This window comes from Ruditapes philippinarum, unplaced genomic scaffold, assembly GCF_026571515.1.
Source record: "Ruditapes philippinarum isolate M1 unplaced genomic scaffold, ASM2657151v2 ctg799_1_1_1_1, whole genome shotgun sequence".
NCBI lineage: Eukaryota > Metazoa > Mollusca > Bivalvia > Venerida > Veneridae > Ruditapes > Ruditapes philippinarum.
This window is the reverse complement of record NW_026863240.1, coordinates 124,909-139,525: the sequence shown is the minus strand read 5'-3', so window position 1 is coordinate 139,525 and position 14,617 is coordinate 124,909. Positions and strand designations below refer to the sequence as shown.

Genomic DNA, 14,617 nt, shown 5'->3' with positions numbered 1-14,617 from the left:
CCCATACACTTAAATTCCCCCTGCTGAGGGCAGCGACCCACTTCCCCCAATTTGGATTGAGGGCCCTGGTCGCTCATTCACTTCCTGTTTATTAACTTAGTTAAATTTTCGACATTAATGATCAATGGTAGGAAATTTTCTTAACAGTTTTCTCAGCAACTATGTATCACAGCCTCTTGATATTATTTGGCATACATCATTGACACATGGTCTCATATCTTTGGATTTGATTTCAAGTCTGTCGCTCATATGGTTTCCTTATATATATAAAGTCTTCTCCAGCTACAGGTTAGATGTTTTACATTGTGTAGTGGAGTTTTACCAAGATTGTTCAAATTACAGCCCTTTGGTCAAAATTGGCCCCACCCCGGGGTTCATTGATTTTCATTATGCACATATAAGAAAAACAGAAACTTTACAGAAAAGTTTTCTAAATGGGAGAAAGCTATAGCTTAGATATTTGACATTAAACATTATCTGGTGGACCTGTATCAAGAGTGTTTGAATTAAGTTATTGGGTAAAAATTTTGCCCTGTCTTAGGGGACAGTGCACTTCTTTCTTGTCCATTGATGTATAGCCATGAAATCTGAACCATGTGTACAGTTTGATATGTAAAATTGAATTTCAATATTGAATATTTAAAAGCTGACCTAGATTTTGACATGTGACCTACTTTCTTGTCCTTTGATGTACAGCTAGGAAATTTGGACCATGTGCATAGCTTAAGATTGTATTGAAATTGAACTTTGATATCAGCTGACCTAGACTTTAATGATTTGACCTACTTTCTTGTTAGCTCACGTGGAACAAAGTGACAAGGTGAGCTTTTGTGACACTGTGTTGTCCATCGTCCATCCGTCAGTCCGTCCGTTCGTGTTTTAACTTTTATATTTAAAAGACTTCTCAAATAACGCATGGCACTTTTTCATTAAACTTTGTAGGCATTTTCCTTGCATGAAGCTCTACCAAAGTTATTAAAAAGAATGAAATTCATTAAAAATCTTCTTGGCAAAACCAGAAGGTGTAGAGCCATGATATTAGGTATGTAGCATGATCTAGTGGTTGTCTACAAAGATTGTTCAAATGTTCAAAATTTTCAAAAAAAAATTTCAGGGGGCTCATCAGTTTTATATAAAGTTATGTAGGAAAATGTTAAAAAATCTTGTCAAGAGCCTTGATATCTGGTATGTAATATGATCTAGTGGTCTTCTACAAAGATTGTTCAAATTATGCCCCTTAGATCAAATAGGGCCTGGCCATGGGGGTTACTTGATTTTTAAAAACCTTCTTGTAATCAAAGCACTGAATGTACTGATGGGGAGGCTATGAGAGAATGTTTTAGACTTATAGTGTCTTTTCTTTTTGCTTAAAATATGCTACCAAAATAAAAAGATATGCACATTGCGCTATTTATCCTTACTGTTGTGTTCAACCATTCATATATATGGTTAATGTGGTTGACTATTCATTTTGTTAATATTCCAGAACATTTCATTGAGGTCTACATTCGGACTGTTAATCATACAAATTTTGAAAAACCTAAACTGTCAATAATAAATGACATACCAGCAAGTATGACGACTGTTCATTATCAGATAACAATAACATTTTACAACTGACGGTTCCTTATCAAAATCACAGGAACTTGAAATTCTATCAAATAACCAAAATTAATTATAAAATCCAAATATACCCCCTATATACTATAAAAAAACACAAACACAGGAACTTGAAATTCTATCAAATAACCAATATTAATTATAATATCCAAATATACCCCCTATATACTATAAAAAAATTTTATAGTATATAGGGGGTATATTTGGATATTATAATTAATATTGATTATTTGATAGAATTTCAAGTTCCTGTGTCAAAATATTCTAGGACTGTTCATCATAAATACTTTATGTCATTTTAATATTATTGAATGATAATAACAACTGCAAGTGATGCAACATTTTTATTGAACATAAAAATTATACACGTTTAGATGTACCATAATTGAGATCAATAAGATACTGTCTTGTGATGAGTATTAATATTCATGCTCTACGGACAGAAGGTTGTCTTCTCCAGAAGCAAATCTCGAATAAAATCACGTTTCAGAAAATTATTCCCATTTCATTACTGACGGCGTCGGATAATATTAAAGCTAAATATTTCTTGAAAAAATACATATCTGCAAAGCTTATTCAAAACTGAATCAACCTAAGTGAAAATTGATCAGGAAGTTATATCTTCTTTTTTTACCGCCAACACTCAACCAACTAATGGTAGTTAATCGATAGCTTGTGTATTTTTAAACCTCACTAGCTTGAAATATATACTGCGGAAAATCTGTTGTTAACAGGGTGTGCGGTTATTACGTAGGGTTTTCCCTGTCGACCATTTCCTGCAAATAGATGAGAACATCGAAGCCGTCAGTGCTATGAATGATGTTATAAATGGCGTGTTTTGGAAGTTTTTGTTGAAACTTCTCCAATTTCCTCCAGAGGCGTGCACGTCGCGGAGAAGGCACACGGAAGGACATAGTCAAGTCATCATAAGTACCAGAGGTGATTGGTTGACCTGTCGTGACTTACTCTGGAGGTTTGGCGCTAATAGATGCCGTTTTTGTTGTCGTCAGTCAGAAAATTGATGCCTTGACGGTATTGTCGTCTCCTTTACCACCAAAGAACGAAGAATGGGCTTCCAGGAAGAATCTGCTTGAAAAAGACGTCCCAGATGCTATAATCTCGGACATATGGTTATTCCGGCGCCGAGTATAAATAAACTTAAAACACACTCACTTTTGTTGAAAACAAAACAAAAAAAACAACAACACATTTTCTGTAGTAATTTTTCAAGTGTTGTAAAATGAATAAGAAATTCCTCTTATGCCGCCAATTATTTTTAGAACACAAACATAAAAGTTCTTTTTTTTTATTTTTCAAATAAACATTAATCACTTCAGCGCGCGCAAATATCGTTTTCAAATTAAAGTTTCGTAAGATATGTTAATGACTTCCCGATGCTCGACTGTAAGTAATTTGTATATGTATGCGGTTTTTTTTTTGTTTTTGTTTTTGTTTTTTTAATTAAAGCTTCTTATTCTTTAATATTTTTTATGTACCTCATAATCTGTATTGAAAATTTGAATTTTATTACACATGGACTATCAAATTATGATGTATGCCCTAGAATTGAATAAACTTTCTAATTACACAATACGGGGTCATACTGATCTTTGCGTCTTTCTCTGAAATAATTATTTCTTTGTTAAAACATATTTGACCACATATTTCTGTCAATTAACTGTTCACTTTACTTCCGATTTTTGTTGTACGGAAACACATGTTTCTATTTGTGTTTTCTAATCAATTCGAATCTATAATCAGTTTAATGGGATCACCACCGGGTAAACGACTACTAGGTACTTTGGTCATGTTTTTTACCCCAAATATTTGAATGTTTCTATTTGGATTAAAATGAGCATAGTTAAGTAAACAACTGGTTGTATAAATCCCTGACCTGTCTAATTCTAATTATGAGATCAGTGAATATATAAGACTTTCACTACAAAATATTCCTAAACAAAAGAGCACATGTTTAAATTTATTCCTATACAAATAAAAGATCAGAGTAGGGATCTGTCAATTGCCAAATATACTTTTATGTTAAAAGTTTGATTAATGAATTATGTAAGATGAAAATATAAGTATTGCTTTTTTTATTTTGCTAATGTAAAATGTAATACTGTGCTGGAATTTTGTCGGAAGGTCCTTATAGGGGTTTTGTAGTTAAATAGTTTTTTTCGGCGATAATGGTTCAAGAATATAATGTTTCAAACTATATGCTCATCACCATCAGTGAATTTTTAGTTAAATGTATGCAAAATATTTACTAACAGCTATGATATAGCGGTTTATGACCGTTTTCCGCGTACAGCCTCCTGGGGTGTACTAATAAGTTAGTTTTCCTTAGTTATCACGCAAGCATGATCCATGTCTCTGATGTAAGCGACAGTTTACAATTATTTGTCTTTAAAAAATATTAAGGACTTTTAATGGTTTATAACAACAAAAGAACATGCATGATATTGAGAATACGGCATTGTATATACACCGGTCTCAAATATCGTCAGTAAGACCGGTGTACAGAATGGAGAATACGGTGTTGGAACGTTCTAGTTAATGACCCGTCATAAACAGTTGGTCGCTGCGTAGTAATTGATAAATTGTTATCAAGAATAATAAAGAATATTTGCCACTAAATTAAAGCATTTACTTACAAATTTTCATTTATGCTTTTTGTTAAAAAAATATTGATAAAGTTATTATTTTGAAGGGTTTTCATACCAGAACTATTTATTACAGACGTACGTATGCCTAAACCTGATTACCGCGGCAGTATGACGTCACGGAGTAGTGATTTAAACAAAAATCAAGAATTTTTCAGAGAATTATTATCTTTACAAATTGCAGATATGAAATTAAAGAATGAAAATATTTTCATATTGTAAATGTCTGTGATGAGTGATGAGTCAGCTTAGAAAAGATCAAGGTACTATTTTTTGACCTGATTACCGCGGCAGTAAGATTTGACGAACAGTTATTAACATTGGGTCGGCATAGCCTCCCCAAAAAACCACAAGGTCAATAATTTTGATATTTGGTATGTAACATCATCTAGTGGTCCTCTACAAAGATTGTTCAAATTATGCCCCAAGGATCAAAAGGGGTACTGCTAGGGGGCTTATCGCTTTATATAAAGTTATATAGAGAAAATCTTCATGTCTTTTGTTTGTTTGTTTGTTTGTTTGTTTCATTTTACGCGTTTTTCCAACAGTATTTCAGTCATATAGGCGGGTAGTTTCCTAACCATCGTTCCTGGAGAGTTACACCAGTACTAGACTACCTTCCTCCGCGCTAAACTACCAAAGCATCTCCCGGGGATCGAACCCACGCCAGAGAGGTAACTGGATTAGAAGTCATCGACTCTAACCCCTCGACCACGGAGGCGGTCTCTCTTCTTGTCTAAAATCCACAAGGCGTAGAGCCTTTATACTTGGTTTGTAACATGTTCTAGTGGTCCTCGACAAAGATTGTTCAAATTTTGCCGCTAGGATGAAAAAGGGGCCCTGCTAGGGGGCTTATCGATTTAAAAGAAAAAAATTATTTAAAATCTTCTTGCCAGAAACCACAAGGCCTAAAGCTTTGATATTTGGTATGACACATCATCTAGTGGTCCTCTACAAAGATTGTTCAAATTATGACCCTAGGGTCACAAGGGTCCCTGCCAGGGGGACTCCTCAGTTTTATGTAAAGTTATGTTGTGAAAACCTTGTCAAATTCCACAAAGCGTAGAGCCTTGATATTTGGCATGCAATACAAAGAATTTTTCAAATTATGCCCCTAGGATCAAAAGGGGCCCTGGCAGGGGGCTCATCAGTTTTATATAAAGCTATATAGGGAAAATCTTCTTGTCAAAATTCACAAGGCTAGAGCTTTGATAATTGGTATGTAACATGATCTAGTGGTCCTCTACATAGATTGTTCATATTATGTCTCTAGGATGAAAAGGGGCCTTGCCAGGGGGCTTATTGATTTAACATTAAAAATCTGCTTGTCAAAAACCAGAGGGCCTACGGCTTTGATATTTGGTATGTAACATCATCTGGTAGTCCAGTACAAAGATTGTTCAAATGGTGATGCTAGTGTCAAAAGGGGCCCTGCCAGGGGGCTCCTCAGTCTCAGTTTTATATAAAGTTATAAAGGGAAATCTTAAAATCTTGTCAAAATACCCAAGGGGTAGAACCTTGATTTTTGGTATGTAACATGATCTGTTAGTGGTCCTCTACAAAGATTGTTCAAATAATGTCTCTAGGATGAAAAGGGTGTTTATCGATTGTCACAGAGTGACAAGGTGAGCTTTTGTGACACAGTAAGTTCTGTCGTCTGTTTATTTTGTTGTACTGTTTCTATGCATAAAGTTATGTTGTATGTTGCTTGTATTTAGTTTCCAAGACGAACAAACAATGGATATAATTGAAAACCTGGTTTTGTGGCTTTGCCAAATTTCTTGTTAATCATTATAGCTCCATGTTCTTTTCTTTTTAACAGATCTATCTTTCAGATATCTTTGTCACTCAGACTGTATTCAACTAAACAGTGTAATTTCAAGTCTTTGTATCAATAAAAAAATTGTTCATTTACTTGTAGTCTTTGTTATTCTCTTATAGTTTTACACATTGGCCACAAAATATTGTGACATACATTTTTGCGATGTTATTGACGCTTTTAACCCGATTCCAAAAGATATTTGTCAACATATATATCTCAACAAGACTAAGTGCAGATTTGAAACTAAGTCATATAGGTTCAGAAACTAAGTCACCTGATCAGATCTTGGGGAAACCTTTGTAAAACTGAGATCACCTTTTACCCAGTTCAATTGAAACTAAGAATGTTTGTCTTCACAAACTCTAAATACAGGCATACACCCATGCCTTAGGTGAGCGACCCAGGGCCCAAGGGCCTGCTTGTCTTTTGATGTACAGCTATGAAATGGACCATCTGCACAGTTTTAGATGTAAAATTGAACTTTGATATCAGCTGACCTAGATTTTGTCGCACGTAGCTCAAAAAGTATTCGACCTTGGGCCATGAAATTTTCAGGAATGTGGATCGGCATGTAAAATTGTGCACTTGGGGTTTCACTTGTGGATTTATTATGTTTTGTCAGATTTATGGCCCTTGACTTAGTTAAAATTTACAATTTTTAACTTGTGTTGCACAAAGCTCAAAAAGTATTTGACTTAGGGTCATGAAACTTTACAGGAATATTGCTCAGGATGTGAAGTTGTGCACCTGGGGTTTAGCTTGCTTGTGGATTTATTCTGTTTTGTCAGAGTTGTGGCCCTTGACTTACAATTTTTAACTTGTATCTCACATAGCTCAAAAAGTACTTGACTTACATGAATGTTCATCAGCATGTGTAGTTGTACATCTGGGTGTGTGCGTATGGATTTATTCAGTATTTGTAGAGTTATTGCCCTTGACTTAGTAAAAATTTGCATTTTTCAACTTGTGTCATGTATATCTCAAAAATATTTTTTTTATAGAAATAGAAGTTGCATATGTAGTTGTGCACCTGGGGGTTTGATTGTGGATTTATTCAGTATTTGTAGAGTTGCCCTGACCATTCCAGAATGTTCTGTTTTGTGTGAGCCATCTTACAGGAATGATGATCAACAACACAGTGAAGCTGTGCACCTGGGGTTTTTCATGTAGATTCTTTTTATCCCCCCGCCAATGGAATCGGGAGGGGGATATCGTTTTGGCGTTGTCCGTCCGTCCGAATTTCGTTTCCGGAGTAGTTCTCTGCAACTACTGGCTGGAATTCAACGAAACTTTATGGGAATCATCAATATCAAGAGGAGATGCGCATATCGTCGGCTTGTTTCGGTCAGACACTTTAACTCAGAGTTATGGCCCTTGATTAATTATGCAATATGCATATGGAGTAAAAATCGTTTCCGGAGTAGTTCTCTGCAACTACTGGCTGGAATTCAACGAAACTTTATGGGAATCATCAATATCAAGAGGAGATGCGCATATCGTCGGCTTTTTCCGGTCAGACCCTTTAACTCAGATTTATGGCCCTTGATTAGTTATGTAGTATGCATATAGAGTAAAAATCTTTTCGGGAGTAGTTCTCTGCAACTACTGGCTGGAATTCAACGAAACTTTATAGGAACCTTCAATACCAAGAGGAGATGCGCATATCGTCGGCTTGTTTGGGTCAGACACTTTAACTCAGAGTTATGGCCCTTGATTAGTTATGCAATATGCATATGGAGTAAAAATCGTTTCCGGAGTAGTTCTCTGCAACTACTGGCTGGAATTCAACGAAACTTTATGGGAATCATCAATATCAAGAGGAGATGCGCATATCGTCGGCTTTTTCCGGTCAGACCCTTTAACTCAGATTTATGGCCCTTGATTAGTTATGTAGTATGCATATAGAGTAAAAATTGTTTCCGCACTACTTCTCTGCAACTACTGGCTGGAATTCAACGAAACTTTATGGGAATCATCAATATCAAGAGGAGATGCGCATATCGTCGGCTTGTTCGGGTCAGACACTTTAACTCAGAGTTATGGCCCTTGATTAGTTATGCAGTATGCATATAGAAAAATATTTGTTTCCGCGCTACTTCTCTGCAACTACTGGCGGAAATTCAACGAAACTTTATGGGATACTAAGAGGAGATGTGCATATAGTCGCCTTGTTCCAGTCAGATACTTATAACTCAGATTTATGGCCCTTGATTAGTTATGTAGTATGCATACATCTCATTGGCATTTCCAGATTTTACTATTTAACACAAAGTTATGGCTCTGTTATTGCCCTGAATATTTATCAAGTTCAAAGAATATTACTGTTTATGCTATGATTAATATATAAATAAAGCCTTAAAAGGAGCTGCTACTAAAAAAAATTCTGCTAAGATGCATTTTGCTACATGACTCATTGATTTTGCTAAAGGACTCATCGTTTTCAAAAATGTGCGTCATCCGACGCATTGTAAGGAATTTCTAGATTAATCACTGTTGAATGTTTGAAAAATTTTGAATTTTCAGTTTCAGCTCTCATACTTTTGTGGAAATCTATGTAGCCATTATTTTGGCTACAAATATGCAATATGCAATTTACAAAAGGTTAACACTGAATAGTTTCAGTGCCTTGAACTTTGTATAAAAATGGTTTATTATACCCCCACAAACAAAGTTGGGGGGGGGGGGGTATATAGGAGTCGGCTTGTCGGTCGGCCCACATCGTGGTTTCCGGACGATAACTAAAGTTTGGAATGAGGTATTGTAATCAAACTTGGTATATAGCAACCTTATGTGAAAACTCCGGTTGGTATTGCATTTGGACCCCCTGGGGTCAAGGTCACCATTACTAAAAATAGAAAAATGGTTTCTGGACAATAACTAGAGTGAGGAATGAAGTATTGTTATCAAACTTGGCGTATAGCAAGCTTATATGAAGACCTGGGTTGGTATTGCATTTGGGCCCTATTGGGTCAAGGTCAAGGTCACCGTTACTAAAAATAGAAAAATGGTTTCCGGACAATAACTTGACTTAGGAATGAGATACTGTAATCAAACTTGGTGTATAGCAAGCTTATATGAAGACCTGGGTTGGTATTGCATTTGGACCCCCTGGGGTCAAAGTCACTGTTACTAAAAATAGAAAAATGGTTTCCGGACAATAACTAGAGGTAGGATATCAAACTTGGGGTAAAGCAAGCTTATATGAAGGCCTGGGTTGGTATTTCATTTGGACCCCCTCGGGTCAAGGTCACCGTTAGGAAAAATAGAAAATTGTTTTCGGACAATAACTAGAGTTAGGAATGAGATATTGTAATCTAATTTGGTGCAAAGGAAGCTTATATGAAGACCTGGGTTGGTAATGCATTTGGACCCCCTAGTGTCAAGGTCACCGTTACAGTGTTACTAAAAATAGAAAAATGGTTTCCGGACAATAACTAGAGTTAGGAATGAGATATTGTTATCAAACTTGGCGTATAGCAAGCTTATATGAAGACTTTGGTTGGTATTGCATTTGGATTCCCTGGGGTCAAGGTCAAGGTCACCGTTACGAAAAATAGAAAAATGGTTTTCGGACAATAACTAGAGTTAGGAATGAGATACTGTAATCTTATTTGGTGTATAGGAAGCTTATATGAAGACCTGGGTTGGTATTGCATTTGGACCCCCTAGGGTCAAGGTCACCGTTACAGTGTTACTAAAAATAGAAAAATGGCTTCCGGACAATAACTAGTTAGCAATGAGATATTGTAATCAAACTTGTTGTATAGCAAGCTTATTTCGAGACCCCAGTTGCGATTACAATTAATTGAAATATTTCTTTGTACACAGTTGATAGTTTGTGTTCAAATTTTTCTTCAGACTACTTTTTTTTCAAAAAGTCAAAGATGCTGGTGGGGGTATTAATCACCTTCAGTGATAGGTCTAGTGTTAACATTGAATAGTATTAAGGGCTTTGAACTTTAAATGAAAAAAAAAAATTTGTGCAAACAAATTTGGAACTAAATAGTATAACATCTGAAATTTTGGCTGCATGCGGGGGGCATCTGTAGCGTGACGACACATTTCTAGTTTTTCATTGACTTACTAAAAGATTTTTTAGTTTTTAACTTGTCTCACTTGTACCCCAAAGAATTTGACTTAGAGGCAGTAGATTGACAAAACAGTGAAATGTGGGGCACCCTGTCCTATGGACACATTTCTATTTCACAAATGCAATCTTGTTTTTCAGATTAAACTTTGATAGAACAAGCACTTGACTACTGAGTTAACAAATCAAATAAATTCAATAGATTATTTACAAAGTATAGGATTGTATGCATAAAAGACTCAATCTTTGTGTTTTGTTAGGTTTGGAAGCAGAGAGGAGAGGAGTACCGTGTAACAGGTGGTCATGGATGGGGATGGATCTCCTGTACACGCAGGTCCAATCCCACTCCACAGTGGACAGTTGGACTTAGAGCTGCAGCTAGAAAACTTCAAAACAGAAAAATTAAGCTTTTTGGAGGTAATTATTTAAACATAATTAACAGAAAATTAAGCTATGAAATTTGGACCATGTGCACAGTTTTAGATGAAAAGTTGAACTTTGATATCAGCTGACCTAGATTTTGACACAGTGACCTTCTGTCTTGTCCTTTGATGCACAGCCATGAAATTGTATACTGTAGATTTGTCAGGAAGGTTATTTTGATGATTTCTAGGTCAAGTTTGAAGATGAGTCATTTCCAGTCAAAAACTAGGTCACGGGAGATAAAAATAGAAAAATCTTTTAACACTAGTGGCTGCAGTTTTGATCCAAATTTCCTGATTAGGTCAGGCAGGTTGTTTTGATGACTTCTAGGTCAAGTTTGAAGATGGGTCGTCTCCGGTCAAAAACTAGGTCACATTGCCCAAATATGGAAAAACCTTTTTAACTCACTAGAGGTCACATTTTGACGCAATTGTCATCAAACTTGGCCAGGATGCTTGTCTAAGGCATGCTTTGATGTGGTTGATGGGTTAGGGGAGTGATCTAGGGCCATCATTGCCCTCTTGTTTATGTTACTTTGCAAAAAAAAGGTATCTTAATTGAAAAAAAAAATAATTGTAAAAGTTAAATACAGCTATGCAATACATCCAACATTAAATTTTTGTCCAGGAGAATACTTCTATTTTAATTGTCTGTCAGTCTGTGCGACGGTAGACCACACGGTTTCTGCTGATTATCTTGAAAACTATTTATCACAAAGTCTTAATATTTCATATACTGATTGGTCATAACTAGTAGATGACCCCTATTGATGTTGGGGTCACTAGGTCAAAGGTCAAGGTCACAGGGGCCTTAAATGTCAAAATGGTTTCCGCTGATTATCTTGAAAACTGCATCCCAAAGTCTTCATATTTCTTATAGTGATTGGTCATAAGTAGTAAATGACGGCTTATGATTTTGGGGTCACTAGGTCAAAGGTCATGGTTACAGGGCCTTAAATTTCAGAATGGTTTCCCCTAATTATCTTGGTTACTATTTATCACAAAGTCTTCATATTTCACATATTGATTGGTTATAACTATTAGATATCCCATATTGATTTTGTTGTCACCAGGTCAAAGGTCAAGGCCACAGGGTCATTGAATGGTAGTATGATTTCAGCTTATTATCTTGAAAACTGTTTATCACAAAGTCTTCATATTTCACATAGTGATTGGTCATAACCAGTAGATGACCTGTTTTGCTTTTTGGATCACTTGTTCAAAGGTCAAGGTAACAGGGGCCTTAAATTTCAGAATGGTTTCCGCTTATTATCTTAAATACTATTTATCACAAAGTCTTCATATTTCACATACTGATTGGTCATATGTAGTATGTGTCGTTCAACATTTCTTGTTTGTTTGTTTTTATGTCCCGGAAGGGAGGCATATTAAAATCGCACTGTGTGTCTATTTGTCCATCTGTCTGTCTGCCTGTGCATCCCCAGTGCATTTGTGTCTGGACTGTAACTTTGTCATACATTGAAGGGTTTTGAAATAGCTTAGCACCATATCAAGGAGATGTGTCACGTCCAAGAACCACGTCCCTACCTCAAAGGTCAAGGTAACTGTAACATTTTGAAGTTTCACATTATTACAATTAGTGTTAATAGTTACACACATTCGTGTCTAGTCTGTAACTTTGTCATGCTTCGAAGAATTTTAAAATAACTAGGCATAAATGTCTACCACATCAAGGCAATATGTTGCATCCAAGAATTACGTCCCTACCTCAAAGGTCAAGGTCACACTAACATTTTGAAGTTTCACATCACAGTGAGAGTTAATAGGTACACCCAATCGTGTCCGGACTGTTACTTTGTTATGCATCGAAAGATTTTAGAATAACTAGGCATAAATGTTTACCACATCAAGACAATGTGTAGCGTCAAAGACCCATGGTCCTACCTTCAAGCTCAAGGTCAAAAACCCAAAGAGCTTAGATATTAAGCATGAAACATCTTCTAATGGGTGTCTACCAAGTTTGTCCAAATAAAACCCCTTGGGTCAAAATTGACCCCACCCCAGGGGGTCATTGATTTTCCTTATATGCATATATTAAAATCTTAAAAAATCTTCTTGTGGCAATCGAAAAACCGCTATAAATTATAAAGTTAGCATGATATATCTTCTAGTGGATGTCTACCAAGTTTGTTCAAATAAATGCCGTAGGGTCAAAATTGACATGCCCTAGGGTCATTTATTTTCCTGATATGTATATAGTAAAAACTTAGTCTTCTTGTGAAAATCTAAGAGAGCTTGACCTTATATATTTGGCAATTAACATATTTTAGTGCATGTCTACCAAGTTTGTTCAAATGAAAACCCTAGGGTCAAAATTGGCCCGGCCCCAAGGGTCATTGTTTTTCCTTATATGTATGTAGTAAAAATTTTGAAAACTTCTTGTGAAAATCCAAAGGCACTATAGATAAGATATTTGCATGAAACATCTTCTAGTGGGTGTCTACCAAGTTTGTTCAAATAAAAGCCCTATGGTCAAAATTGGCCCAGCCCTAGGGGATAATTAGTCCCCTACCGGTTTACTACCGGTTTAACCGGAGGGGACTTTAGGTTTACCCTCCGTCCGTCTGTCCGTCTGTCTGTCTGTCCGTCTGTCTGTCTGTCTGTCTGTCAGTCCGTCAGTCCGTCCGTCCACAAAACTGGATCCCGCGATAACGCAAAAAGTACTGAAAATATTTTTATGAAACTTGATATATGGATAGATGGCAGTATGGAGATTATGCACGTCTTTTTTTTTTCTTCCTATGTTGAAAATTCTGGTTGCTATGGCAACAAATAGTCTGAAAATATGGCAAATTTAACACATAAACTGGATCCAGTGATAACTCAAAAAGTACTGAAAATATTTTTATGAAACTTGAAATATGGGTAGATGGCAGTCTGGAGATTATGCACATCTTTTTATTTTCTTCCTATGTTGAAAATTCTGGTTGCTATGGCAACAAATAGCCTGAATTTCAAGATTTCTGATTTAAATTTTTCAGCTTTTTCACTATATGTTTTTATTTCTTAAGGTGTTTACTTCAAACTTTAAATATAAGTTCCTGGTCATCAACCACATCATATGTGACAAGGTTTATAACTCTAGCACAAAAAATATTAATATTACCTCCCTTGAACTTAGATTTTTTAGGGGAAAAATGTTGTCTTTTTTAAATAACTTCTTTATTTCCTAATGTATCTACTTCAAACTTCATATATATGTTTCTTATTATCACTCGACATTTTTGAGAAGGTTAAATACTCTAGCAAGACTATTTCCAGAATTATGTCCCCCTTGAACTTAGATTTTTTTCGAGAAACTGGTATTTTCACTCCAACTTCTTCATTCCTTATTCCTTATAGGATTTACTTTAAAATCCCACATCGTAATAATATGACAAGGTTGTATAAACATAATTTCCTTACTAAGCATGGAAACTTAACACATTACTGTGATATAAACAAACTTATTTTATTATGTTTTGTGGTCGATATTTTCAAATACAGACTTCATCCTCAAATTCATTATAAATGGCAATACACAGGAGTGTATGACAATTAAAGAACTTTTTGAGGGACCGGTAGGGGACTACTGTATTGCCCGCAATACTATCAAATGCTTGTTAATTTTCCTTATATATACATGTATATAGTAAAAACTTAAAAATTCTTATGAAAATCCAAGAGGTAGAGCTTAGATATTTAGCATGAAACATGTTCTAGTGTATGTTTACCATGTTTGGTGAAATAAAACCCCTAGGCTCAATATTAACCCGGCCCAAAGGAATCGAAGTAGACAGTTCAATCCCCTGCCAGGTCAATTTTTGTTTTCCTTCTCTTTTTCTGACATCTTTTTATTAGCTCACCTCTCACTAGTTACAGGTTGAACTATTTAATAAAATGGCGGCCACAGCTAAAATTAGAAAACAACAACATCTAAACCACTGGTTCAGTTTTAAAGTAAATTTACACAAAAATTTCTTTGGTGACAGTAAACAATATT

The 14,617-nt window shown here is 35.6% G+C and overlaps 1 protein-coding gene across 1 annotated transcript in view; it reads left to right on the top strand.

Annotated features, from left to right (window-relative positions):
• LOC132721565 (nucleosome-remodeling factor subunit BPTF-like) overlaps nt 1–14,617 on the top strand; it is a gene marked incomplete at its 5' end in the record, with an annotated part of 145,789 nt that overhangs the window by 25,363 nt on the left and 105,809 nt on the right. Inside the window, 1 exon segment of the mRNA XM_060705888.1 lies at nt 10,453–10,609. Within this exon segment, the coding sequence (XP_060561871.1) occupies nt 10,453–10,609 (157 nt within the window).